The following is a 27,659-nucleotide window of genomic DNA, read 5'->3' on the forward strand; positions in this document are numbered from 1 at the left end:
AGACCCCTAACAGTATGGGAGTCCCAATCAATGTATGGAAAATTAAAATCCCCTACCACCACAATTTTATGTTTCCTGCAGTTGCCTTATCTCTCTGCAGATTTGCTCTTCCAAGTCTCGTTGACTATTGGGTGGTCTGTAATACAATCCCAGTAATGTGGCCATACCTTTCCTGTTTCTCAGCTCCACCCATAAGGACTCAGTAGACAAGCCCTCTAATCTGTCCTGCCTGAGCACTGCTGTAATATTTTCCCTAACAAGCAATGCTACTCCCCCACCTTTCATTCCTCTGCCTCGATCACATCTGAAACATCGGAACCCTGGAATATTAAGCTGCCAGTCCTGCCCCTCCTGTAGCCAAGTTTCACTAATTGCTACAACATCATAATTCCACGTGTCAATCCACGCCCTCAACTCATCCGCCTTCCCCGCAATACTCCAAGCATTGAAATATATACACCTCAGAAGATTTTTACCACCACTCACAACCTTTCTATCAGCGGATTTGCTTAAACCTTCAACATCATTTATTTTCACCCCAGCCACACTGTCAGCTCTGGCACTCTGGTTCCCATCCCCCTGCAAATCTAGTTTAAAGCCTCCCCAATAGCACTAACAAACCTCCCTGAAAGGATATTGGTCCCCCTGTGGTTCAAGTGTAACCCGTCTCTCTTGTACAGGTCCCACCTGCCCCAGAAGAGGTCCCAATGATCCTGAAATCTGAAACCCTGCCCCCTACACCAGTTCCTCAGCCACTTGTTCCTCCTCCAGAGCCACTATTCCTACCCTCACTGGCACCTAGCGCAGGTAGCAATCCTGAGATTACTACCCTTGAGGTCCTGCTTTTCAACTTCCTACCAAGCTCTCTATACTCACTGTCCAGGACCTCTTCACTCTTCCTTGCTATGTCATTGGTATCGATGTGCACCACGACACCCTCCCACTTCAGGAAGATTTAGCAGACTCTGGAGTGGTGGTGCACTGTTCTACTGTGCAGTGACACCTGCACAAATATGACCTTCATGGAAGAGTCATCAGAAGAAAACCTTTCCTGCATCCTCACCACAAAATTCACCGTCAGAAGTTTGCAAAGGAACATCTAAATGAGCCTGATGCATTTTCGAAACAAGTCCTATGGATTGATGAAGTTAAAATAAAACTTTTTGGCCGCAGAGAGCAAAGGTATGGTTGGAGAAAAAAGGGTGCAGAATTTCATGAAAAAAACACCTCTCCGACTGTTAAGCACGGGTGTGGATCGATCATGCCTTGGGCTTTTGTTGCAGCCAGTGGCACGGGGAACATTTCACTGGTAGAGGGAAGAATGAATTCAATTAAATACCAGCAAATTCTGGAAGCAAACATCATACCGTCTGTAAAAGTAAAGATGAAAAGAGGATGGCTTCTACAACAGGATAATGATCCTAAACACACCTCAAAATCCACAATGAACTACCTCAAGAGGCGCAAGCTGGAGGTTTTGTCATGGCCCTCATAGTCCCCCGACCTAAAGATCATTGAAAATCTGTGGATAGACTTCAAAAGAGCCGTGCATGCTAGACAGCCCAAGAATCTCACAGAACCAGAAGCCTTTTGCAAGAAGAATGGGCGAAAGTCTCCCAAACAAGAATTGAAAGACTCTACAGAAAGCGTTTACAAACTGTGATACTTGCCAAAGGGGGTGTTACTAAGTACTGACCATGCAGGCTGCCCAAACTTTTGCTTCAGGCCGTTTTCCTTTTTTGTTATTTTGAAACTGTAAAAGATGGAAATAAAAAAGTAATCTTGCTTAAAATATTAAATAAGCGTGTCATCTTTAACTTTATGCCTTTTGGAAATCAGGTCATCTTTTACTCGCTTAGCTATTCACAGTAACAGAAATTTTGATCGGGGTGCCCATGCTTTTGCATGCCACTATGCTGTACTGTAGTTTAAATGGCTATAAACACGCAGTTAACTTTAACATTTTGAATATAGACTAGTACATTCATAAAATTACCTATTTATGATAGGAGTATATCCCAACTTGCCTTTGAATATTCAGTACTGGTGTCTGCTCTAAAAGTGTCTCAGTACAAACTCAGACACCCAAAATTTACCTCTTTTGTTAGTGTTGAGGGATGGTTTCCTGAATATGCAACCAACTAGAATATAAAGTTACAAACTATCTGTCCTGAACTGTGCATTAACTAGCGGGGTTACACTTTTAATGCTACATTTATACAGGAGGTAGTCAGTTATTTCCTTCCTTGATCTCATTTTTGATGACCCCGAAGCATCAGCTAAAGTTGCATTGATTTTATTTTATTTCCCGAAACCTGGTTCTGCCTGAAATGTCGACTGTACCTCTTCCTAGAGATGCTGCCTGGTCTGCTGCGTTCACCAGCAACTTTGATGTGTGTTGCTTGAATTTCCAGCATCTGCAGAATTTCTGTTGTTTGCGTTTTCTTATTTAATTAATACTATCCATAATTTCATAACTCCAAAATAAGCCCTAACAAAGTGCAAATAATGGAATAGTATATGTGTTTCTTCAGTTCCTCAATTGAGTGCAAGGAATTGATGAATTAACTCTGCAACGTAGTAAGACATTTAATTTAGTCTATTAGGCTTAATTTTTCCTGTTGTGTTGCAGATGATGGCCATGTTGGTTGATAAAATGATCCGAACACAGATTGTAGACTGTGCAGCAGTGGCAAACTGGATCTTCTCTTCAGAAATGGCACATGATTTCACCAGGTAATATTCTGGATATTAATCAGTTAAAATTCTAGTACACTGTTCTTCTGTCAATGGAATTGTATGGGGATAAATTAACTCTGATATTATATTTTAGGTTGTATGTCTGGGAGATTTTACACTCAACCATCCGAAAGATGAACAAACATGTTCAAAAGGTACAGAAAGAACTTGAAGAAACTAAAGAGAAATTGGATAAACAGCACAAAAGGGTAAGCTATTTCTGTGTTAATTGAACTAACGGATGAGAACAGCTTTGTGCTTGAGATCATGTCTCATAAATTTGTTCAGTTTGGTCACCCTGCTTTAGGAAATATTAAGTTGTAAAGAGTGTGGAGGAGATTTACAAGGAAGTTGCTGGGACTTGGGGACCCCCCCTCCACCCCTGCCCAAAGCTCTTTTTCCATTTCCTATCTGGTTGCTGTCTTATCCTTTCCCTTCTCACTTATCTGTCATCTGCAGCTTCTTTTGATCTTATCAAGTAGCCTTCCACAACCCCCCTCCCAGATCAGACAGTGATGCAGCCAGTTAGAATGCTCTCCACAGTACATCTGTAGAAATGTGCAACTGTTCAAGGTGACTGCTTGAACAGTTTGTCAAAAACAGCAATTTCAGCATGTGTGTTTCTCTTTCACATATTTACCAATGTATGCTCTGTTCGTTCAACTATCTTGAATGAACTGTATTTAGATAAAGCAAAAGTGAGATTCCTCGAGCTTTCTCCCTAAAATTCTAGCAGGGTAAAGTGTCATGAGAAATCCTAATGTAGGCATTCATCTCTGCCATGTTTCCTTACTAGGAACTAAAATAAAGACACCAAAAGGGCAGAAGCATTTTGTCCTCTATTTTTTCTTGTAAAGCTTCAGGAGGAACTTGCTCCATCCTGACGAAGGGTCTCGGCCTGAAACGTCGACTGCACCTCTTCCTACATATGCTGCCTGGCCTGCTGCGTTCACCAGCAACTTTGATGTGTGTTGCTTGAATTTCCAGCATCTGCAGAATTCCTGTTGTTTGCTCCATCCTGATCTAATAGCATGATGGTTTCAGGTTCTGTTCTGTAATTGGACATGTTGTTCCTTTCCGCACCTTGTGGCGCATCAGGCACCAATCTTGCCATTTTTTGATCATTTTTTTACGAGGTCAAGTCTCTAGCTGAGCGCTCAATCCAGCATGGATGGAAAGTGGGCAAGGAGGGACTTGGGACCACTTGCCTCGAAGTTCAATGCAAATGCCACTATACCACTGATTACTATAATTAACACACATCTGACTGAAATTGTATTTGATGTAGAAAGTAGAGATCAGAGCAACCAAATCGTCACAAATACAGCATAGCACAGATATTCTTAAAATCCTTATAGCAAGATACAGTATACCAATTTTTTTTTAGTGCTTTAGCCTTTTAGGTTATTTAATATTTTTGGTGATTGAACCATGAAATTAAGTTTACTGAACATTCATTACCTGTAGATATAATATTCATTGTTTTTCAACTGCATTTGAGTTTTGTCCTTTAACTTTGCAACCTTTTCTTGTGTCTTTGTTCCATGTTTGTACTCAGAATGTGCCCACATTGGCGATAATCTTTTAAAAAATTATCTCAGGTGCCTTGGTTATTTTCAGCAGAGTTATTGTTGTTACTAATTCATTAATCAATAATTATCGCCATTTTTTGGGAAGAATTATTCCAGTTTATTTATATGTATTCATTGTTTTACTATCAATCAAAGTAGAACAGTGACAAATTGAAATAAATAATTCCATCAACCTTATTCAAAAATTAATGTTACTAATTTAAAAATTAATACCATTTCTAAAAAGTATTGTTATTAACAGTGTACTATTCAAATACAGTACACCAGGTCTGTGAGGATTTCAAAATGTCTTATCGATTGTCACATGGTTTTGTAACTGTCTGACAATGCCAAAGTGGCGTGAGATGTTTCCTGTGAAAATATCTTGCTGCTCTCAGGTTTTAGAAAATCACCCACTGCTTAATTTGGCAGTAAAGTTAATCACTGTATCTTTTATGATGGATGAGGTAAATGACGTGACCCTTTTGGTTAATCTGGTGACATCTTTCAAAAGACCTTGTGTGAATGTAACCTGGGGAGAATACATGGATAGCTTACAACATCCTTCTCAAAACTAAAACAAATTTAAAAAAGGCTTTATTTTTAATGGGGCATCTTGTGAGATTGTTCCTTGATAGATATTGTTAGTATTTTCTCTGCAGTGATTTCCAAGTAGAATCTTAAGTAGAACTAGAATCCTGTAGCAACACTGTAGAAGCAGACCAGTGAAAGGGGGAGTAAGTTTTTGTCTGCGGTAAGACTTCAATTAGAATAGAAGTGATTTCAATGCTAAGTGTAAGGACTTCTGAATATAATTGATTACCCACTTCTAAAATGCCCTTGAAGTGATAATCCACCTTCATGAACTGCCTCCTCCTGCTGCTATTTTGTCAGGAGATTTAAAATTTCAACCTAACAACAAAGAAGGAATGGTGATATATTTCCAGGTCAGGATGATGTAATTATTGGGTTATTATTGACACATGTACTGAGATACAGTGAAAAGCTCGACTTGCGTGCTGTTCATACAGATCAGAGCCATGCACGGTGCATTAATGTAGTACAAGGTAAAACAATAACAATGCAGAATACAGTGTAAAAGTTACAGAGAAAGTACAGTGAGGGGAAACAAAGTGCAAGATCATAACAAGGTAGATTGTGAGATCAAGAGTCCATTTTATCATAGAGGAGGTCTGTTCAAGTGTCTGATAACAGCAGGATTGAAGATGGTAGTAGGTGCTTTCAGACTTTTGTATCTTCAAGAGAGTATGTCTGGCATGGGTGGGGTCTTTGATTATGCTGGCCACTTTACTGAGGCAGTGAGAAGTGTAGACAGATTCCAAGGGGGATAGGCTGGTTTATGTGATGTGCTGAGCTGTGAGTACAGCTCTGCAGTTCCTTGCAGTTATGTGCAGAGCAATTGCAGTTCCAAGCCATTATGCTTCCAGATCAAATACTTTCAATGATGCATGGATAAAAATTGGTTTGGATTGGCAGGGGCATTCCAAATTTCTTCAGCCCCCTGAGAAAATAGAGGCGCTGGTGAGCTTTCTAGACCATAACATCAATGTATCCGGATCAGGACAAGCTGTTTATTATGTTCACTGCTAGGAACTTGAAGCTCTTCACCCTCTCAACCTCAACACCATTGATGTAGATGGGGGCATGTGCATTGTTTCCCCCAACCTTCCTTCCTGAAGTCAGTGACCAGCTCTTTTGTAGACTTTGAGAGAGAAGTTGTTGTCATAGCATCTTGTCTCTAAGCTCTTCCTGTTCTCTGACTCATTGTTATTTGTGATGGTATGATCTGCAAACTTGTAGATGCTGTTGGAGCAGATTCTAGCTATGCAGTCATAAATGTACAGGGAGTAGAGTCGTGGACTGAGGACGTAACCTTGTGGAGCACCAGTGTTCAGAATAATCATGGCAGAGCTGTTGCCTATGCTTATTGATGCAGTCCGTAGGTCAGGAAGTCAAGGATCTGGTTGCAGAGGAAGGCATTGACTCCCAAAGGCCAGAGTTTGGTGATGAGTTTGCTTGGAGTTATAGTATTGTTAGCTGAGCTGTAGTCAATAAACATTAGTCTGATGTAGGTGTCTTTATTTTCCAGATGCTCCAGAAATGAGTATGGATCAGGTGTCTGCCATAGACCTGTTTCAGTGGTAGGCAAATTGCAGTGGACTGAGGTTGGCTGGAAGGCTGCAGTTGATGTAAGCCATGTCCATCCCATCAGAGTACTGCATGATGGTGGATGTCAGAGCCATCTGGCAACATGAGGGGGAAGCCTTCTGGTATTACTTTGTGTAATGGAGGAGGTGCTATATATCTGAGTAATTGAAGAGTATTTGACGATGGTGAGCACTGCAGCCATGTTGCTTGGTAATGAAAGCTTTGTCCTGGATAAGAGAGGGTGTGAGAGATCATAAACTTAAAAAAGCATTGGGGCAGTAATTTTGTCCGAGCATGAGATTTCTGACTACACAGTAGTTTGTTTTTTTTTCTAAAGCGAGACAGTGATGATGACTATGACCAGAATAGTGACGATGATGAGGATGGTCCTTTGGAAGAACAAATTGAACGTCTTCAGGAGAAAGTTGAGTCTGCTCAAAGTGAACAGAAAAACCTCTTTCTAGTAATTTTCCAGGTAAGGTTGTAAGTTGCATTTATCTATGCTAAATCTTGTTTTTAATTGTTCCAAGGCATTTTCTATTATGTACTCAAGATTCTTTGTTTTTTATAGCGTTTTATAATGATATTGACAGAACATCTTGCAAGGTGTGAAACTGGTGGGATTGATTTTAACACACCCTGGTACAAGAACTGTATTGAACGGTTGCAGCAGATCTTCCTCCAGGTTAGTAATGTCACATGAAACAGACCTTTGTACATTTTATTTCCAGGAGACACCAAGAGTAAAACCAAACCTAAACAGGATCAATAATATTGATGTACCTATTGTGAATTACTGCCTGTTTAAATACAAAACAAAAAGTTCCTTATTCAAACCATGAGGGATCAATAAGTTTTTGGTTTAAATTCTTAGGCATTAAAGCACATTAGTCTTTGATTTTCAAGTGGCGGTGAATGAAGCAGCCCTGAAGTAATCTACAAAATCCCATACAAAACATTCGTTAAATGTCTTGTTTTGAATGAGTAATGAATTTTGACAAGGACCATTATAGTGCCATGAAGTCATTTGTCCAAACTCAAAGGGTCTCAATTTAATGGAGCAAATTGTGCTTAACCATCCTACACCTTGAATTCACCTGCTACAGAATTGCCATGTTAACCCAAAATTTCTAAAAACAGATGATATTAAAATGTATAAACTAATATAAGATGTTAGGGTTAAAGGGAATTATATATTTTTTTTAAAAACACATCTTACTTCACTTAAGTATTCCAGGCGGATCAGCATTCCAAGAGTAAGTCCCTTCAATTCAGCTCAATATGGACTCATGGTACCTGCATCTGATTTCTATTTCCATGTTACAGTGCGCTGACCTGGAAGTGAGGAACTTGCTGAATAATGCATTGGAGTTAATTGATAGGTCTTCCACAAATTCAGTGGCACAAAATCAGCATGATTCAATCCAGTGTCTCAACAAAGGGAAAAACTCAACATTCTGGCACTCAGCACAACACTAATTGTACTCAAATGTTAGACTGAAATCTGAGTCTATAGCTTTACACTTCAGCGATCAAAATTAGGACTACAGACAATGTCTGCTAGTTGTATTTAAGCACTCTGAATATGGTGGACTGTTTGCACATTTTGCAAACTGCATTTGGTGCTCCATTAGTAGAGGAATAACATTTGTTCATGTAATTTTGTCCAGTCTTCTGCTTCTTATCCTTCTCACTGTTCACAGAGCTTGCTAAATATGCGGTTTAATTCGAGCAATATTTTCATTTTATGTAGTCTCTCAAACTTTCATAGGAGGTGCTAGATCTTCAGCTGGGAGGTTGTTTATCTGAGAAATTCTATACAGTTAATAGCAAAAATTAATCAGTTTAAGTTGCCAGGCAGCTTTATGTTCTGGCAAGAAAGGAAGATACACTCACTGGCCACTTTACAGGAGTAGAACCCAGTGTAGTCTTCTGCTGCTGTAGCCATTCACTTCAAGATTCACCATGTGCATTTTGAGATGCCCATCTGCACATCATTATTGTAACACATTGTTATTTGAGTTGCTTCACCTTCCTGTGAGCTTGAACTAGTTTGGCCATTCTACACTGACCTCTCATTAACAAGGTGTTTTTGCTCACTGGATGTTTTTTTTGCACCATTCTTTGTAAACTAGAGACTGCTGTGCATGAAAGCTCCAGGAAATCAGCAGTTTCTGAGATATTCAAACCACCCCAAATAGCACCAACAATCATGTATGGTCAGGTTCTTAGATCACATTTCTTTCCCATTCTGATGTATGGTCTGAACAACAACTGAACCTCTCGACCATGTCTGCACGCTCTAATGCATTGAGTTGCTGCTACATGATTGGCTGATTAGATATTTGCTTAACAAGCAGATGTACCTAATAAAATGTATGTTTGAACAGAAAATAGTCAAAGAACTGTAAGTTTTAGATTTTTGTAAGTAGAAACTCCAGGTAAGCAAATTTTATGACTGTACTCAAGATTGGCATGTTTCTGTGTTACAGCATCACCAGATCATTCAACAGTATATGGTGACTCTGGAGAACCTGCTCTTCACGGCTGAGCTGGACCACCACATATTGGCTGTTTTCCAACAGTTCTGTGCCCTTCAGTAATGGCGATTATGTTACAGTTAAAAGAACTTTTTCAGATTCTCAGTGTTATTTTAATCCTGCATTGGTGAAAGCTGACTCAAGCAAGCAACATTCTTGTATTAATAATATCCTTTTGCCTAATAATCTGTGAAACCATGGAGCATGAAGAAAGCTGCCATTTACATTAGAAAGGATTTTTCTCTAAAAGATTAGATGTTATGGAATAGTTAGAAACTTAGAGGCTGGAGAGATAGAGAGAGAGAGATACAGTTTGATTCAAATTTTGGTATTCACCTCAATTTTAAATTTGCTTTGTATTCCTTGGTTTGGTGGTTTGATACAGTATTCTCTGCATCTAATACCTGTTCTTATCCTCATGATCGCTCTTACAGTTTGTAAATTAAGCTGCATGTTGTAACTTGTCTGAAATTGTGCTCCTTATTAGTAGACCAACATTTTGAATTTAGATGTTGTATTGTGTTCTTTTGATCCTAGTAATGGCAAATAGGCATTCTTACTGATATCAGTGGGAATACTGCCACTTTTTATAAAAAGAGAAAGGTGTGTTATTTTTAAACTTTACACGTCCATTCAAGCCTCATACAGAAAGTGGGAAGTGAAGAGATGAATTTATCACTATTGGAAAAGTAATATTTTTTTACAGATTTAATGAAATGCATTGATTCTAGGATGATAGCAACCTTAGTAGTTACTGGGCCCACTCACTTTCAAACCTGGCTATTTACAAAAACATTTCAAGACGTGTTTTTTGGACCTAGGATTCTGCCTGACTCTTATTTGTGTGTGTGTGTTTGTTTGTGTATATATATATATATATGTTTGTGTGTGTGTATGTATGCGCACATGCACATGTGAGAGGGAGAGCAATGAGTCTGAAACAACCATGCTGTCTACAATAGCAGAGTGCCAAAGTTCGTGATTGCATTCATTGTGATCCAGCCCTAATGCTGCACCATCTCTAAAACCAGAGGTTCCCAACTGATACAACTCCGATTGATATAAGGCATTTGGATTTTTGAGTTGTGCAACTTCAGTAAAAAATTATCTACTTAACAGAAGCAAATGGGGAAAACATTTGTGCGATCACAGCTTTGTTATCCAATTCTTTCCAAACCACTTTATCCCATCCATCAGATCGTATATAAAAGAGGATAGCATTCTACGGTCCGTTATTTTAAAAAAAACTTGACATGTATTATTCTACATTGAGAAATACTGGCAATATCTGTATTCAGAGACATTTTAGATTAGTAATGTTTGAATACTGCCAAGTTATAGATGATGCTATAATTTTGATTAAATTTTTAAAATATTTTACAGAATCTTAAACTCGCCATGTTCTCTCTCAGGTGCTGATGACTGATTTGATTTACTACTTTGTCATCTGAATCCATTCTATTTCCACTGATACATACTTTCTATAAGTGCCAACCTCCTTTAACCTCCAGGAAATTGTACCTTGAATTTCATATCATCCATGAAATAGTAAGTCCTTTTCCATCTATTATTAACCCCTGCCATTAAACAGTGTTATTGCAAGTTTTCCCTGTACTCCTGTCTTTGCAAATTATAGATGGGAGCAGTCAAATTGTTCTTATCATGAAAGCATTATGTTGTACATAAACCCATCTTTCCACAATTTTGTTTTCTTGACAGCTATCTGACATGACAATGGCACTTTTTAAACCTATTTTGTTTCAAATCAGATGGTGGGTGATGTGGCCTTTCTAGGGAATACTCAATTTTCCATCTTCATTTACTTCTGGTGGCCATGGGACTTTGTGACACAGCATTCTATGCCAACAATGTCACTCTTGAGTTTGTTTGACCCTTTTCTAGTTGCTTTTTATTTCTATCAAGTTCAAACATTTTCCCTGTTTCCTATCCCCTTTTCACCATTGTCTTTTAACATGTCTATAGACTCAAGTCATTCTGTGTACACTTCACCCAAATTCAACCCTTCTGCTTATGGTTTGATTCCTTACCACCAATATCTACTAATTCATGTGTGATCTCTAACTACTGCTTTCAGTATTCTGTGCAACTTCTTTCAGCCATCTATTATGTCCCTTCCATTTTGCATGTGGCTAGTTTGAGAGAAACAAAGAAAAGTGGGAACTTTACTGTTCAGATACCAAGCAACAGCAAGTTATTCAAATGATGTTCTGTAACTGACCAAGAATGTGTACTTCTGATTTCAAAGTCTATAGTCTAGGAGTTGTGGCATTGTTCAATTCTTTACAATGTGATTGGGCTTAGTTGAGATAGAGAACCATATTATAGTACAGGTAGCTTGTCTATTGTGGGCATGAAGTAAGAGGATGCATGAAGCTTTTAAATGCCTAATGTTACCATATAGAGGCAGTTCTGAGTTACTGTATTCAACCATTCTCTCATACTTTACAGGTTCTTGTGTTGGACTGTGTTTGCTCATAAAATTCAGCTTTTTCTATCACACTGGCTATAGCTACAGTAACGATTTTTTTGAGAAGTCATTAAGCAACAGTGATTTCTTTGGATAGGGAGACCATTCTGTTCAGGCTAGTGCTTCGTACCAAATTTATTATTTTAGTCTTGAAGGTTAAATGAAACAATTCCCTTTGTGTAACTTTCATTTACATAAAATTGAACATAATAGGCCAAATGTTCTACAGGTCGGCTGTATATGCATACTGACCAGCCCGTGAGCCATCTCCTCTGTCTGGAAGCATAACAGGCCAAGTCGTTCTGACTATAAATACCCTTGAAGTCTTTGACAGAATGGTTATGTTGCAAGATTAAGTTGGAGATGCCAATTTGAATCTTGGCATAGCAGCTGGGGAATTTAGATGCAAATCTAGTACTGTTAATGATCCAGAAAACAATCCATCGAGTTCACTCAGATATTCAGGAAAAACAGTTAGTCATCCTGCCTTGGATGAGCTTATTTGTTTCTCATGTAGTTGATGCCTAACTGTTTGCTGAATGGATGGAGTTAGGAATGCACAGTAAAGGCTTGTTAGCACAACCACATTTCAAAGAAGAATAAATGAATAGAACTGATGATATGCATTGGCATCCAACTCCAGGCTTACTGACTATGGAAGTTCAGAAATTGAATGTGAATATCTGACCTTCAAAGATTACTTTAAAAAGTGAATTTAAAATTTTAAGTATTTAGTAAATAAAATAATAGTAATAACCTTTATTTTTAAAATAGTAATTTCAGTTGGCTTCAATAATCCATGTGGACATTTGTGCATTCCTGTATGGGCAAATGTGGAATCTAAAACTTTGAGGTACAGTACATGGTTTGAGACGAACATTTAAGCCTTTATCAATTCCCCATCAATACCCTCTGGAGCAAATGCAGCTATGGTTGTTGCTGGCTTGTACTCTCAGTGTTCTAACTCACAAAGTTGACTTTATTTCTGAATGAACTTATAAGTGTATCCGATTGTATCAAATTACAAAATCAAATGAGGCCTTTAATTATCTCCACACAACATCAGATTGACTGCTTTGTTAGAAAGTGCAAATCTAAAATCTGCTTCCCTTAACAGTTCACTAATGACTTGTTAGCCATGAATAATGATTAACAAAGATCAAGGGATTTTAAAAATTAAATAGGTAACCTAGTCAGTATCACATTTCTATTTTGGTAATTTGCTGTGGACAAATTAGTTTCTGTCTCTTGCATTACCACATGGAAAGTGCATCATTGTGAAGCACTGGGACATCTTGGAAAAGCTGTGGCAGGTACTATCTCTACCTTCAGGTGGAAATCCTAAATAAATATGATGCTGGTTCATGTACAATTCTGGATGTAAAGCAAAGCGTGTTTTAGTCTGTAGTGAGGACTGAGTTGAGTCTTAGTTATATGTGTGGTCAAATGAATATGCTAGCCAGGATATACATGGGGTGATTGATAAGTTCGTGGCCTAATGTAGAAGGTGTCAATTTTAGAAAACCTAGCACATTTATTTTTCAACATAGTCCCCTTCTACATTTACACACTTAGTCCAGCGGTTGTGGAGCATACGGATCTTGGACCTCCAGAAAGTGCCCACAGCAGGGGTCATTGATAAGTTTGTGTCCTAAGGTAGAAGGAGATGAGTTATACAGCTTTTGTTATGTGCACACGCAGTTCAACTCTTTGAATGATTAAGCAGAAAGTTTGAAGTTAATTCTCATCAGGGGTGATTGATCAGTTCGTGGCCTAAGGTAGAAGGAGATGAGTTATTAACTTCAAACTTTCTGCATAATCACTCAAAGAGTTGAACTGCATGTGTATGTAAAGAGAGAGCTGTATAACTCATCTCCTTCTACCTTAGGCCACGAACTTATCAATCACCCCTACTGTGGACACTTACTGAAGGTCTAAGGTCTGTATGCTCCACGGCCACTAGACTAAGTGTGTAAATGTAGGAGGGGACTAAGTTGAAAAATAAATGTGCTAGGTTTTCTAAAATTGACTCCGTCTACCTTAGCCCACGAACTTATCAATCACCCCCCGTAGCTAGGCCCCCAAAAACAAGATTTACTTTTTACTATAAAGGATTAAAGAATACAGAACTTGGCATCGTCCATCAAAAAAATGCTGTTGCATTGGTTCCTAGTACAGCAGGTACTACTGATCCAGATATCTTAAGGAATAGATTGAGTAAATTGTTATGAATTGTATCAATTGGTATGTTACCACGTCAGAAGATTGCTGGAAATGGTTGTGTAGAGTAAAATTCCTGTCCAAATAATTCACTTGCTTAAATTTTGTCTAGTTAATGTACAAACGTGTGTACGAGAACATGCTGGTTTCATAGGTGGAGTAGGGAGGCAGGTCTAAAGCAGGATTCAGTACTTGACTGATTCTCGGGATATAATTTAATGGTAGACAATTGCAGCTACTTGTAAACTACTACAAGCTTGTCCACTATTGTTGCATTATCTTTTTTATATCTAGAAGTCTTGGGTAACCAACACCTACGGCAGTGTGTAATGGAATTTTTTTGTTTATGCTAATGGACGAGTTAGGGTTTTCTCATCTTTAGATATGTAACTTTTATATAACCAAGTTGCTTCCTATGATAAATTTAGAAGTGCATGTTCCAAGTGCTGGGAAATGGGATCAGCTTGAATGTACATCTTAGTCAGCATGGACACGGGCCTTTTTCCATGCTGTAAAACTCGGAGCTCCTTTCTGTGATCTGGGTGTCACCTGCAAGTCAATGTCTATTACCTAGCTTAATTGCTCTTACAATGATGGTGAGCCACCTCCTTGAATTTCCTGGTGAATGCTGCCATCCATACTCTAGATTCTCCTTGGTATGATAGACCTTGCAGGTTTGAATGATGCTGTGACATAATTAGAATGTATTTTGTAAATTACAGACTGCAGTCAGTATTCAGAGTAAATTTATTATCAAAGTACAGATACGTCAACGTATACAGCCCTGAGATTCATTTTCTGGCAGGCATACTCAATAAAATCCATAATAGAATCAGTGAAAGACTGCACCAATTTGGGTGTTCAACCAGCATGCAAAAGATGGTAAACTGTGTAAATCCAAAAAGAGATAATAATTAATTAATAAATAAGCAATAAATAAGAACATGAGATGAAGAGTCCTTGAAAGTGAGACTGGGTTGTGGGATCATTTCAATGCTGGGTAAGTGAAATGGAATGGAGTTATCCCCTTTGGTTCAAGAGCCTAATAGTTGAGGGGAAATAACTAGTGACGAACCTGGTGATGTGAGTTCTGAGGCCCCTGTACCATCTTCCTGATGGCAGCAGGGGGAAGAGAGCATGTCCTGAGTGGTGGGGATCCCTGATAATGGATGCTGCTTTCCTGTGACAGCATTTGATGTAGATGCTCTCAGTAGTGGGGAGGTCTACCCAAGATGGGTTGGGCCTTATCCACTACTTTTTGTAGGATTTTCCATTCAAGGGCATTGGTGTTTCTATACCAGGCGGTGATGCAGCCAGTCAATATACTCTGCACTACACATCTATATAAGTTTTCTAAGTTTTAGATGTAATGCTAAATCTTTACAAACTCCTAAGGAAGTAGAGAGGTTGCGTGCTTTCTCTGTGATTGCACCAGTGTGCTGGGCACAGGACAGGTCCTTTGAAACAATAAACACTGAGAAATTTAAAGTGGCTGACCCTCTCCACTTTTGATCCCCCTGGTGAGGACTGGTTCATGGCCTCCAGTTTCCTCCTGACGTCTATAATCAGCTCCTTGGTCCTGCAGACATTGAGTAAGAGGTTGTTATGGCACCACTGAGACAGATTTTCAATCTCCCTCTTATATTTTGACTTGGTCTATGGCAGTGGTGTCGGCAAACTTGAATATGGTATTGGAGTTGTACTTAGCTACACAGTCATAAGAGTAAAGTGAGTAGAATGGGGACAAAGTACACAGACGGGTGCACCTCTTCTGATGGAGATTGTAAAGGAGGTATTGCCAATCCAAACTGACTGGGGTTTGCAAGTGTGGAAATCAAGGATCCAACTGCACAAGGAGGTATTGGTGCCATGTTCTTGAAGCTTATTGATAGCTTTGAGGGGATGATGGTATTAAATGCTGAGCTGTAGTTGATAAAGAGCCTCCTGATGTATGTATCTTTGCTGTCTAGATGTTCCAGAGTTGAGCGAAGAGCAATTTGGAGCAGATCCAAGTTGCTTCTCTGGCAGGAGTTGATATGTTTCATCAGTAATCTCTCAAAACACTTCACTGTGGATGGAAGTGCTACTGGACAATAGTCATTGAGGGAGTGTACTATGTTCTTCTTTAGCACCAGTATAATTCAAGCCTGCTTGAAGCAGATGGGTACCTCAGACTACCAAGAGAAGTTAAAGGTCTCAGTGAGCACTCCAGCCAGTTGATCAGCAGAGGTCTTTAGTACTTGGCCAGGTACACCATCTGGACCAGTTGCTTTTTGTAAGTAAAGCCTCAAGGCTGCTCGCATGTCGGCCTCAGAGATTAAAGTCACAGAATCACTGGGGCTGTTGGGAGTTCCAGATGGTTCCTTAATGTTTCAATGGTCAATGTGTACAGTCTCATTCTTGGACTCTTCTTTCCAGTGGAGCATAGGCCATTGATGACCTCCATTCTTTATCATCCAAAGATGCTGGTATGGTTGGAGTTCATCAATGTTTCTGTAATCCATTGTATCCACTGTACAGGGGCTGGCCTATACAGTTTCATCAGAGCCCTGTTAGCTGACCTTGCCTGTTACCACCTCTTATGTCGGGGACGTAGGATTGGACTTTGAGAGGTAATGTATATCAATAGTAGAAAATGTTTTAGAGTGGTGGTGGGTCCAGGCAGGTTGTGCTCATCTAAGCAAGTGGGCAGAATTCCTATGAGGTATGCATGATTTGTGTCTTGTACATGATGAAGACTGTTTCAGATGCAAGAGATTAGTTCACTACAGAATATACAGCTGAGCTGCTCTTGTAGTCACAGTATTATGGTTGAGGATCAATGGTGAAATCCAGAATATTGATGATTGGGGAGTCAGTGTTGGTAATGCTATTGAATATAGATCCACTGGCTTAGATTAGCACAATTTGACTGGACCTACTACCACTTCAGCAGTCTGTACAGTTTGCAAAATACATTACAAATACTTGCCATTGCCACTCATTCAAGGTGGTAATTATCTGGAGATTTTTGCATAGCATATTTTTCTTTCCTTCACAGAAGAATTTGAGAGGCTGGGCTAGACAGAGGACAGCCAGAAGGCAAAGGTCTGCCTTCACTGAGACACCCTGGAATGTGCAGATCACTTCCCATATGTCAAGAACCACTTGTCAGCAAAGGCTGCCCTCTCGAAACCAATAAGGCATTCAGCTAACTGAGTAAAAATGTTCAACACCAAATCCTTAAAATAATTTCTAAGCCTATGATCAATGGAGCTGCCAAAACTGTCTTATCAAACTCTCCATCATTGGCAGCAACTTATTGCAGGCCAATATTCCCAGCATTGAGGCTCTGAACATGCTGTTGGGTGGATCATATACAAGTTTCCAGAAGCGAGCATTGCATCCTGAGCTCATTAGACTGAGATTTCCAGAAAAAATGCATCTGAGTAGGCACTGAACACATGCAGTATTTACAAGGGAAACCTGATAAGGTCTGTACACGACCTTCCAAACATGTAACCTGTGGCAGAGACTGGATCCTGCAGAGCACTCCCCGGCCATCTTAGAACTGGTGTCAAAGCAAGTGGTCGTGAGTCCAAGGGATTACCTGAGCAGAAGTGCAAAGGGAAGTAGAGAAGGGAGTTTGTAATTATGTGGGAAAATGTTAGGTTGTTCATTTTAACAGGAAGGATCAAAAGTACTGTAAATGCCAAGAAACTAGTGAATATTAGTGCACTAGTGTATGAAAAATAGGTCATGGCACAAACAGTGAGCAATAAAGAAGGCAAGTAGAATGTTATTTTTTATTGGAAGGAGATTGGTGCAAAAGAATATAGAAATCTTGCTATAAGGCATTGGCGATGCACCTGTTTATTCAGAGTTTGAAAAGCATAGGGCACTTCAGCCACTGCAGAAAAAGAGTGCAAACAAATAACTCTAAAGGGCTGTGTGAAGATGTGTGATAAGGACAACGAACATGAGTGAGCAATGTGGAAAATGTGAGGAAGTTATAAAAGAATCTAGAACAGTTGGAGTCAAAGTGGTGAATATTCTTATTAATTATAATGCAATTATCAGTACCAGTTCATTAACCTTAAATATTAATTCTGCATCTCTCCTCAGATGCTGTCTGACATACTGAGTATTTCCAGGATTTGCTGCTTTTTATTTCATTTGCAGTTTTGGTCTCCTCATCCAAGAAAGATTATACCCGCCTTGAAGTCTGTGCAGTGTAGATTTGCACGATTCTTAGGGAGACAGAGATGATCATTGATAAGAAATTTGAGTAGGATTAAGTGTAAACTTGCTGGACTGGAAACCTCATTGAACAGAAGATTCAGAGGAGACTTGGAAGGACAGATTCAGAAAGGGGCACTTTCCTCTTGCTGGAGGCTTGGGAAATACATCTTTGGCTGTAGATGGTCAGTCAAAATAAATGTAACTTCCAGACTTAAGATAGGTAGAAGGTTATGGAAAGAATCAAGAGATGAAAGGACTGAGTGGAATCATAGACATGAGTAACACTGTCCATGCTAATTGAATGACATAAGCTTTGAGGGTTTATCTGACCTTCTGTACTGCTGGCATTTTTATTTAGGTTTTTAATGTTTGTTTGCCTCTTCAGATTACCCAGATGCTGATCAGAGGGTTGAATTGCAAAGTTGTATAAATGAACTGAAATGAATTTGATTGGCCAGCTGTTTATCCTCTTGGCATCTTTTTTTAATTAGTAAATCTTCTGTAGGATGAGACCGAGTGCACTGCCCCAAACAATCCAGTTATTGGCTATCAAAAACACTCTTGATGGTGACAGCCAATTTGTAGAAGGTAAAGGTGGCTTAGTAAGAGAATTAACTTCATATTTTTGTATGGTAATATGGAAATTAATATGTATTGAATTAACTATCCAGCAATTTTATTACCATAGTCCTACTCTTTCAGTTCTGCAATAGGTATGATGTTGTGGACGTGACATAGAACATTTTCAAAGCCGTAAATTATTTAATGTTCCCCTCAAACTTTGTTGTAGTTTTGTTTCTTCTAACCTGTTCCTTTGCAATTCCATCTTTTTCTGCCACTCACATCTGTCCTTAGCATTTGTGCAAGGCTTTATGGTTTGAGAAACATCTTTATTTGCCCTCTGTTTCCCCTCACACTACTGATAGGCAGTTGTTTGGTGTAGTCTTGAAATAGTTAATTCCCACTGCATTTTTTTAAAACATTAAGATGTCTACACCCCCAAGCACACACAATCAGAATTCACCTTAAGTTGAGTTTAGGTAGTGCTCCTCTCCCCTATAACATTTACCATTCTGCTTCCTAGATGATAGAAGAGATCAGTTATGATCAATTTAAACTTGGGGCAAAAGAGGCAGTACATATCTGAGGAGCAATCTCTTTTCCCTGAAATTCACCTCTCGTGGTGGTAGTGATAAATAGGAATGAAATCAATCGGTGCCTTTGCAGTGTAATTGTTGGGCATGTGAGAGAGAATGTTATGCAGGGCCATAGTAAAAGAAGAGATTGGTATTGCTCTGTAAATGCAATTGATTGAATAACTTCCTGTTGTGTTGCTGTCACCTTGCCTGGTCATTCAGGTGCATTGATTCAAGAACATATTTGTGTGTCAATAATATTTGTCTTTCTCTTCTAGCCCAGACCTTTCTTCTTTCCTTGATATAATATTGTTACCTGAACACTGGTACTGCTCTAGCACAAATTCTACTCTAGTATTTGTCAACATTGCTAACGGCTGTTTCAAAGCAGTCACCTGTATTTCCACTTATTACCCAACCCAATCAAAAACTATCTGAATGCTTGCCTCATCTGCAGGGATTGCATTAGACACAGCCACCAACAATATTTGCTATTTGGTCTCAACTTCTTATCACTTGCTTCCTGGTTGAAGAGACCTTTCTGGAGTTACAATAGTCTTACAAAGTTTATCTGCAATGCTGAAGCAGTGAAGAGTGTCACCAATTCATTCAATTAGCAGCCATATGAATAAATCGATAGCTTCATGGGCACTTACTGATACCATCTAATTTCACAACTAAAGCGTATTCATATTCTCAAAGCATTATGGTGGGATTTGATCACCCATCCTGTGGTTTTCTACTAATTTAATAACAGGACCAGTTCAGTGCTTCAGAATCTGTGGGTGTGACAAAGTAATTTGAAATACTGCAATAGACAATTATAATGCTAAAAATACTTAAACAAGTGTCAACGCCACACAAATTCATGATTTATTAAAAATAAAAAACTATACAATTATTGAAGTGACAAATCTGTATATTTTATACAAGAGTTACTAGATCAGGTCACATTTTTTCATATATTAGAAGGTGGCCACACGTACACGTCTTCTTGTACACATCATCCTCTTCAACATATGCTTCAGGGCCATATTCATGTTGGTGTGCAGCTGATTCCTTTTTCCACAGACTACTCCTCACAGCTCGGCGAAGCTCTACAAACAGGTAAGACCCAATTACACAGGCTGAGAGCCTCATAACTGTAGGAAAGATGCAAACTGCTGATGCTTTATAAATTGTAAATAAACCATGAGTTGCCAACTATCATGGAATTTCTGCTATTATTTTCAAAATGGAGAGCAAAGCAAGTTTTAAAAGTTGAGGGCACTAATTGTTCTAATATCATCCATATTAGAACTGTAGCAAAGTGGTGACTTGATTTATTTGTTAGAATTCCTTTTCTTAGATAAAATTGTGGCTTTCTACAATGCAGCATTCCACGCTATACTCACAAGCTTCTAATGACCTGGTGCGTAGGTACAGATTTCATTACTACTATGGGATATGGAAGTTAATCTAAGCTCACTCACCTTTCACTTTTTTATCAAACTTCTTTTGCTTCATCTTCTCTCTGTTCTCTTGCCGTGCTTCTCTGGCCTGCTGCAAAGCTTCTTCATTACCCCACACTTCTAGGGACCGTCTTATTACCTGAAAACAAAAGCAGAACGATGAGTCATAGAAACATAGAAACATAGAAAATAGGTGCAGGAGTAGGCCATTCGGCCCTTCGAGCCTGCACCGCCATTTATTATGATCATGGCTGATCATCCAACTCAGAACCCAGCCTTCCCTCCATACCCCGTGACCCCTGTAGCCACAAGGGCCATATCTAACTTCCTTTTAAACATAGCTAATGAACTGGCCTCAACAGTTTGCTGTGGCAGAGAATTCCACAGATTCACCACTCTCTGTGTGAAGAAGTTTTTCCTAACCTCGGTCCTAAAAGGCTTCCCCTCTATCCTCAAACTGTGACCCCTCGTTCTAGACCTCCCCAACATCGGGAACAATCTTCCCGCATCTAGCCTGTCCAATCCCTTTAGGATCTTATACGTTTCAATCAGATCCCCCCTCAATCTTCTAAATTCCAACGAGTACAAGCCCAGTTCATCCAGTCTTTCTTCATATGAAAGACCTGCCATCCCAGGAATCAATCTGGTGAACCTTCTTTGTACTCCCTCTATGGCAAGGATGTCTTTCCTCAGATTAGGGGACCAAAACTGCACACAATACTCCAGGTGTGGTCTCACCAAGGCCTTGTACAACTGCAGTAGTACCTCCCTGCTCCTGTACTCGAATCCTCTCGCTATAAATGCCAGCATACCGTTCGCCTTTTTCACCGCCTGCTGTACCTGCATGCCCACTTTCAATGACTGGTGTATAATGACACCCAGGTCTCGTTGCACCTCCCCTTTTCCTAATCGGCCACCATTCAGATAATAATCTGTTTTCCTATTTTTGCCACCAAAGTGGATAACTTCACATTTATCCACATTAAATTGCATCTGCCATGAGTTTGCCCACTCACCCAACCTATCCAAGTCACCCTGCATCCTCTTAGCATCCTCCTCACTGCTAACACTGCCACCCAGCTTCGTGTCATCCGCAAACTTGGAGATGCTGCATTTAATTCCCTCATCCAAGTCATTAATATATATTGTAAACAACTGGGGTCCCAGCACTGAGCCTTGCGGTACCCCACTAGTCACCGCCTGCCATTCTGAAAAGGTCCCGTTTATTCCCACTCTTTGCTTCCTGTCTGCTAACCAATTCTCCACCCACACCAATACCTTACCCCCAATACCATGTGCTTTAAGTTTGCACACTAATCTCCTGTGTGGGACCTTGTCAAAAGCCTTTTGAAAATCCAAATATACCACATCCACTGGTTCTCCCCTATCCACTCTACTAGTTACATCCTCAAAAAATTCTATGAGATTCGTCAGACATGATTTTCCTTTCACAAATCCATGCTGACTTTGTCCGATCATTTCACCGCTTTCCAAATGTGCTGTTATCACATCCTTGATAACTGACTCCAGCAGTTTCCCCACCACCGCCGTTAGGCTAACCGGCCTATAATTCCCCGGTTTCTCTCTCCCTCCTTTTTTAAAAAGTGGGGTTACATTAGCCACCCTCCAATCCTCAGGAACTAGTCCAGAATCTAACGAGTTTTGAAAAATTATCACTAATGCATCCACTATTTCTTGGGCCACTTCCTTAAGCACTCTGGGATGCAGACCATCTGGCCCTGGGGATTTATCTGCCTTCAATCCCTTCAATTTACCTAACACCATGTATTTCGCTCAGTTCCTCCATCTCACTGGACCCTCTGTCCCTTACTATTTCTGGAAGATTATTTATGTCCTCCTTAGTGAAGACAGAACCAAAGTAATTATTCAATTGGTCTGCCATGTCCTTGCTCCCCATAATCAATTCACCTGTTTCTGTTTGCAGGGGACCTACATTTGTCTTTATCAGTCTTTTCCTTTTTACATATCTATAAAAGCTTTTACAGTCCGTTTTTATGTTCTCTGCCAGTTTTCTCTCATAATCTTTTTTCCCCTTCCTAATTAAGCCCTTTGTCCTCCTCTGCTGAACTCTGAATTTCTCCCAGTCCTCAGGTGAGCCACTTTCTCTGGCTAATTTGTATGCTACTTCTTTGGAATTGATACTATCCCTAATTTCTCTTGTCAGCCACGGGTGCACTACCTTCCTTGATTTATTCTTTTGCCAAACTGGGATGAACAATTGTTGTAGTTCATCCATGCAACCTTTAAATGCCTGCCATTGCATATCCACCGTCAATCCTTGAAGTGTCATTTGCCAGTCTATCTTAGCTAATTCATGTCTCATACCTTCAAAGTTACCCCTCTTTAAGTTCAGAACCTTTGTTTCTGAATTAACTACGTCACTCTCCATGTTAATGAAGAATTCCACCATATTATGGTCACTCTTACCCAAGGGGCCTCTCACGACAAGATCGCTAATTAACCCTTCCTCATTGCTCAAAACCCAGTCCAGAATAGCCTGCTCTCTAGTCGGTTCCTCGACATGTTGGTTCAAAAAACCATCCCGCATACATTCCAAGAAATCCTCTTCCTCAGCACCTTTACCAATTTGGTTCACCCAGTCTACATGTAGATTGAAGTCACCCATTATAACTGCTGTTCCTTTATTGCACACATTTCTAATTTCCTGTTTAATACCATCTCCGACCTCACTACTACTGTTAGGTGGCCTGTACACAACTCCCAGCAGCGTCTTCTGCCCCTTAGTGTTACGCAGCTCTACCCATATCGATTCCACATCTTCCCGGCTTATGTCCTTCCTTTCTATTGCGTTAATCTCTTTTTTAACCAGCAACGCCACCCCACCTCCCCTTCCTTCGTGTCTATCCCTCCTGAATATTGAATATCCCTGAACGTTGAGCTCCCATCCCTGGTCACCCTGGAGCCATGTCTCTGTGATCCCAACTATATCATAATCATTAATAACAATCTGCACTTTCAATTCATCCACCTTATTACGAATGCTCCTTGCATTGACACATAAAGCCTTCAGGCGCTCTTTTACAACTCTCTTAGCCCTTTTTAATGCTTGCCCTGGATTTGTCGGCCTGCCACTTTTACTTTTCCCCTTTGTACTTTTTGCTTCTACGCTCACTTTACACTCCTCTGTCTCTCTGCACTGGTTCCCATCCCTCTGTTGTGAACTAACCTCCTCACACCTAGCCGCTTTAATTTGATTCCCACCCCCCAACCATTCTAGTTTAAAGTCACCTCAGTAGCCCCCGCTAATCTCCCTGCCAGGATATTGGTCCCCCTAGGATTTAAGTGTAACCCGTCCTTTTTGTACAGTCCTGCTTCTTTAATGAAGACGTTAGGATATTAAAGTTGTTGCAGCATTTTAAAGAATGGGTAGATTGAGGAGAGGGGTATAAATAAGGTTTGTATAGCAAAAGGGGCTGAATTCTATTCATTTACACAAGTGCAGTTGTAACAACACAAGTTGGGTATCATCTAGGGTAAATGGTAATTTATTAACAGTCCCTCCGTGATTCCCTTGTCCATTCATCCCTCCTCACCAATCTCTCCTCTGGCATAATCCCTGCAAATGACAGAAATGCTACACCTGCCCATTCACCTCCTCTCCCACCTCCATTTATGGCCCTAAGCAGTCCTTACAGATAAGGCAACACTTCACCTGCGAATCTGATGGGAGTCAGCCACTATTTGTTTTGGTCTCTTCTGCATTGCTGAGACCCAACGTAAATTGGGCGACCTCTTCCTCAAACACTACCTCCACTCCATTTGCAAAAGATGAGTTTTCCTGGTGGTCAACCATCTTACTTCCTATCCCCAGCCCCATGGCAATTTTCTGATACGATGGGTCACTCTCAGGTTGGAGGAGCAACACCTCATATTCCATCTGGATAGCCTTCATGCTGATGATATGCTGATGATATAAACATTAATTTCTCCAACTTCCCCCTCCCCTAATTCCTCACTTGCCTATAACATCCCCCTTGTGCCCCACCTTCCAATTCTCCCATCAGATTCTTTCTTCTCCAGCCCTTTACTTTTTCCCTCACCCACTTGGCTTACTTATCACCTTCTAGCATGTCCTCTTTGCCCTACCCTCACTTTCTTATCCTGACATCTTCCCCTTTTCTTTCCAGTCCTGATGAGGGGTCTCAGCCTGAAATGTCACTCATTGATTCATTTCCATAGATGCTGCCTGACATGGTGAGTTCAATCAGCAGTTTGTGTGTGCTGCTGCGGACCTTCAGCATCTCTTGTGTTTGTGGGCATACCATAGTCGCTATGTCACACCTTCCCAAGGGCAGCCATTGCATTGAAACATTCCAAATTAAATGTTGTGCTGAGGGAAACATTCATCCTTGTTCTTTCATTGCTGCTGGATCAAACATTTTCCTGGAACTCTTCACCACCACCTCCCCACTCTGAACATGATTACAATGAATGAAGAAAATGGACCACTGCATCTTCTGGAGAAAGGCAGCACTCAAGCATGGATTTTCATCCCTCTGTGGGTGTTTCCTCTTCAATTCTCCAAAAATTAGTATATAGTGACCTCATCTGTTCAAGTGTGATACAGGTTAAAAGTATTCTCCATTTCATAGCCCTCTGTACCTCTCCCATGTACCTATCCAAACTTCTCTTAAACGTTGAAATCAAAATGGTATCCACCACTTGCACTGGCAGCTCATTCCACACTCTCCCCACCCTCTGAGTAAAGTAGTTTCCCCTCATGTTCACCTTTCACCTTAACCCACAAACTCTAATTGTACTTTCACCCAACCTCAGTGGACTACATCAACATCCAGTTCGTTGATACAGAGGTCAAACAACAACAGACCAAGTACCGATCCTTGCGGCACTCCACTAGTCACAAGCCTACAGTCGGAGAGGCAACCATTGTTACCACTCTCTGGCTTCTCCTGCAAAGCCAATGTCTAATCCAACTTACTACCTCATCTTCAATGCCAAGCAACTAAACCTTGACCAGCTTCCCATGCAGGACCTTGTCTGAAGTCCCTGTAGACATCCACCGCCTTGCCTCCTTCAACTTTCCTGGTAATATCCTCAAAAAGCTCCATAAGATTGATTAAACATGACCTACCATGCACAAAGTCATGCTGACTATCCCTAATCAATTGCTGTCTATCTAAATATCTGGTCTCTCAGAATACCTTCCAATAACTTCAATAACTTGCCCACTATTGATGTCAGGCTCATCGGCAGTTAATTTCCCGATTTATTCTTATGGGCTTTCTTAAACGCAGAACATTAGTTATCTTCCAATCCTCTGGTACCTCGCCTGTCATTAAGGATGATTTAAAATTTAAATATCTCTTCTAGGGCAGGGGTCCCCAACCTTTTTTGCACCACAGACTGACCACCGGGTGGGGGGGGGGGAGGGGGCAGGGCGGGGTGGGTGTTAATCATGACCAGAATATAGGTGATGTCACTTATAAGTGGCTAATACACTCAATTTCGTTTCTAAAGGGGTTTATCCAACGAATTTAATATTAAACACAGCGCATATTTTCCTTGCATGAATATAGTGATACGTCAGTTATAACAGTGGTACCAAACCTCCGGGCCGCAGGCCAATACATTGCCGCGAAGAATGCAGCGGTACAGCGGTGGCCAGAACGCACCTAGCACATCTTCAATAAAAGAGCCGAAACAAACAAGCTAATTGGTTAGGTGCTGCCTGGCATGTAAATGTTGGCCCAGATCAGAGGCGACGCAATCGGCAATTGCCTCTGATCTGGGCCGACATTTAGGTGCCGGGTGGCACCTAATTAATTAGCTTGTTTATTTCGGCTTTTTTTCTTAAAGATGTGCTGGGTGCGTTCCGGCCACCGCTGCATTCTTCACAGCCCGGAGGTTGGGGACCACTGAATTATAAGTCAATAGCATCATAACATTTTAAGTAACGTTTGGATATTAAACACACAGCACATATTTTCCTCGTATGAACGTATAAAATCATCGCAACACACCAACATCGCTGAATCAGTGGGAGCCCTGGGCTTGTTTCCCTGCAACAAGACGGTCCTATCGCGGGGTGATGGGAGACAGCGATACTCGAAGGGGGTTCCTTATGTCCAGTCTATTCTGCAATTTAGTTTTTGTTGCATTTATCACAGAAAACTCCACTTCATAGCGATATGATATTGGAAATGGAAGCAACGTTTTCAGTGCTTTCGTGGCTATCTCAGAATGCCGGCAGAGATGTTACATCAAACATACTTTTTAGCCCACCGTCACTTGCAAGCTCGAGGAGTTGATCTTTTTCCCACACTGACATGGAAGATTCATTGGAAACATTCACAAATAGGTCATGGACCCATTCCTTTGCACGTCTTGGGTCACTGATGACCTTGTGTGTGTTAAAGTTCAACAGTGGGCATGATAGGGAATGAGGAAAGTTGCAGCTGACTCATCATTTCATATTGCCAAATCATATTGTTTCCTTGCGGCTCGCAGCCCGTGGCCCGGTCACACATGCTTTGCAGCCTGGTACCAGTCTGCGGCCCGGTGGTTGGGGACCACTGTTCCAGAGCCCCTACAATTTCTGCATTTGCCTCCTACGGGGTCCAAGGGAACATCTTTTCAAGCCCTGGAGATTTGTCTCCCCTGATTTGCTTCAAGGCAGCAAACACCTCCTCTAATCTGTATAGGGTCTATGACCTCACTGCTGCTTTGCCTCACTTCTACTGAACATGTCCATCTCCTTCATAAATGCAGATACAAAAAATCCATTTACGATCTCCCCCATCTGTTTAGGCTCCACACGTAGACCAATTTTGACCCTTGCAATCCTTTTGCTCCAACACATCTATAGAAGCTCTTAGGATTCTCTTTCACCTATACCTGGTACAACAACCAGACTTCTGTGTTCTCTTGCATTTATTATACTCAAGTACCTCATTTGTTCTTTCCTGCCTATACCTGCTATGCACCTCTTTTTTCTTAATCAGGGCCTCAATAGCTCTCAAACCAAGGTTCCCTAAACTTGTTACCCTTGGCTTTTATTCTGACAGGCACATACAAGCTTTGTCCTCCTAAAAAATTCACTTTTGAAGGCCTCCCACTTACCA

The 27,659-nt window shown here is 40.5% G+C and overlaps 2 protein-coding genes across 5 annotated transcripts in view; one reads left to right on the forward strand and one right to left on the reverse strand.

Moving 5' to 3' along the window:
- The window catches only part of LOC134357445 (nuclear cap-binding protein subunit 1), a 60,409-nt gene extending 47,379 nt beyond the window's left edge, over positions 1-13,030 (forward strand). For all 3 annotated transcript variants that reach the window (XM_063069031.1, XM_063069032.1, XM_063069033.1), the window contains 5 exons: positions 2,633-2,736; positions 2,834-2,948; positions 6,817-6,954; positions 7,051-7,164; positions 8,972-13,030. In XM_063069031.1, the coding sequence (XP_062925101.1) occupies positions 2,633-2,736; positions 2,834-2,948; positions 6,817-6,954; positions 7,051-7,164; positions 8,972-9,082 (582 nt within the window). In that variant the 3' untranslated portion in view covers positions 9,083-13,030. The remainder of the gene's footprint in view (positions 1-2,632; positions 2,737-2,833; positions 2,949-6,816; positions 6,955-7,050; positions 7,165-8,971) is intronic.
- A 505-nt stretch (positions 13,031-13,535) lies between these two features.
- The window catches only part of xpa (xeroderma pigmentosum, complementation group A), a 45,315-nt gene continuing 31,191 nt past the window's right edge, over positions 13,536-27,659 (reverse strand). For both annotated transcript variants that reach the window (XM_063069035.1, XM_063069036.1), the window contains exons 7-8: positions 20,557-20,674; positions 13,536-20,181 (exon numbers count right to left, since the gene is read on the reverse strand). In XM_063069035.1, the coding sequence (XP_062925105.1) occupies positions 20,033-20,181; positions 20,557-20,674 (267 nt within the window). In that variant the 3' untranslated portion in view covers positions 13,536-20,032. The remainder of the gene's footprint in view (positions 20,182-20,556; positions 20,675-27,659) is intronic.

The sequence above is a fragment of the Mobula hypostoma genome, chromosome 16 (genome assembly GCF_963921235.1).
Source record: "Mobula hypostoma chromosome 16, sMobHyp1.1, whole genome shotgun sequence".
In the NCBI taxonomy this organism is placed as follows: domain Eukaryota; kingdom Metazoa; phylum Chordata; class Chondrichthyes; order Myliobatiformes; family Myliobatidae; genus Mobula; species Mobula hypostoma.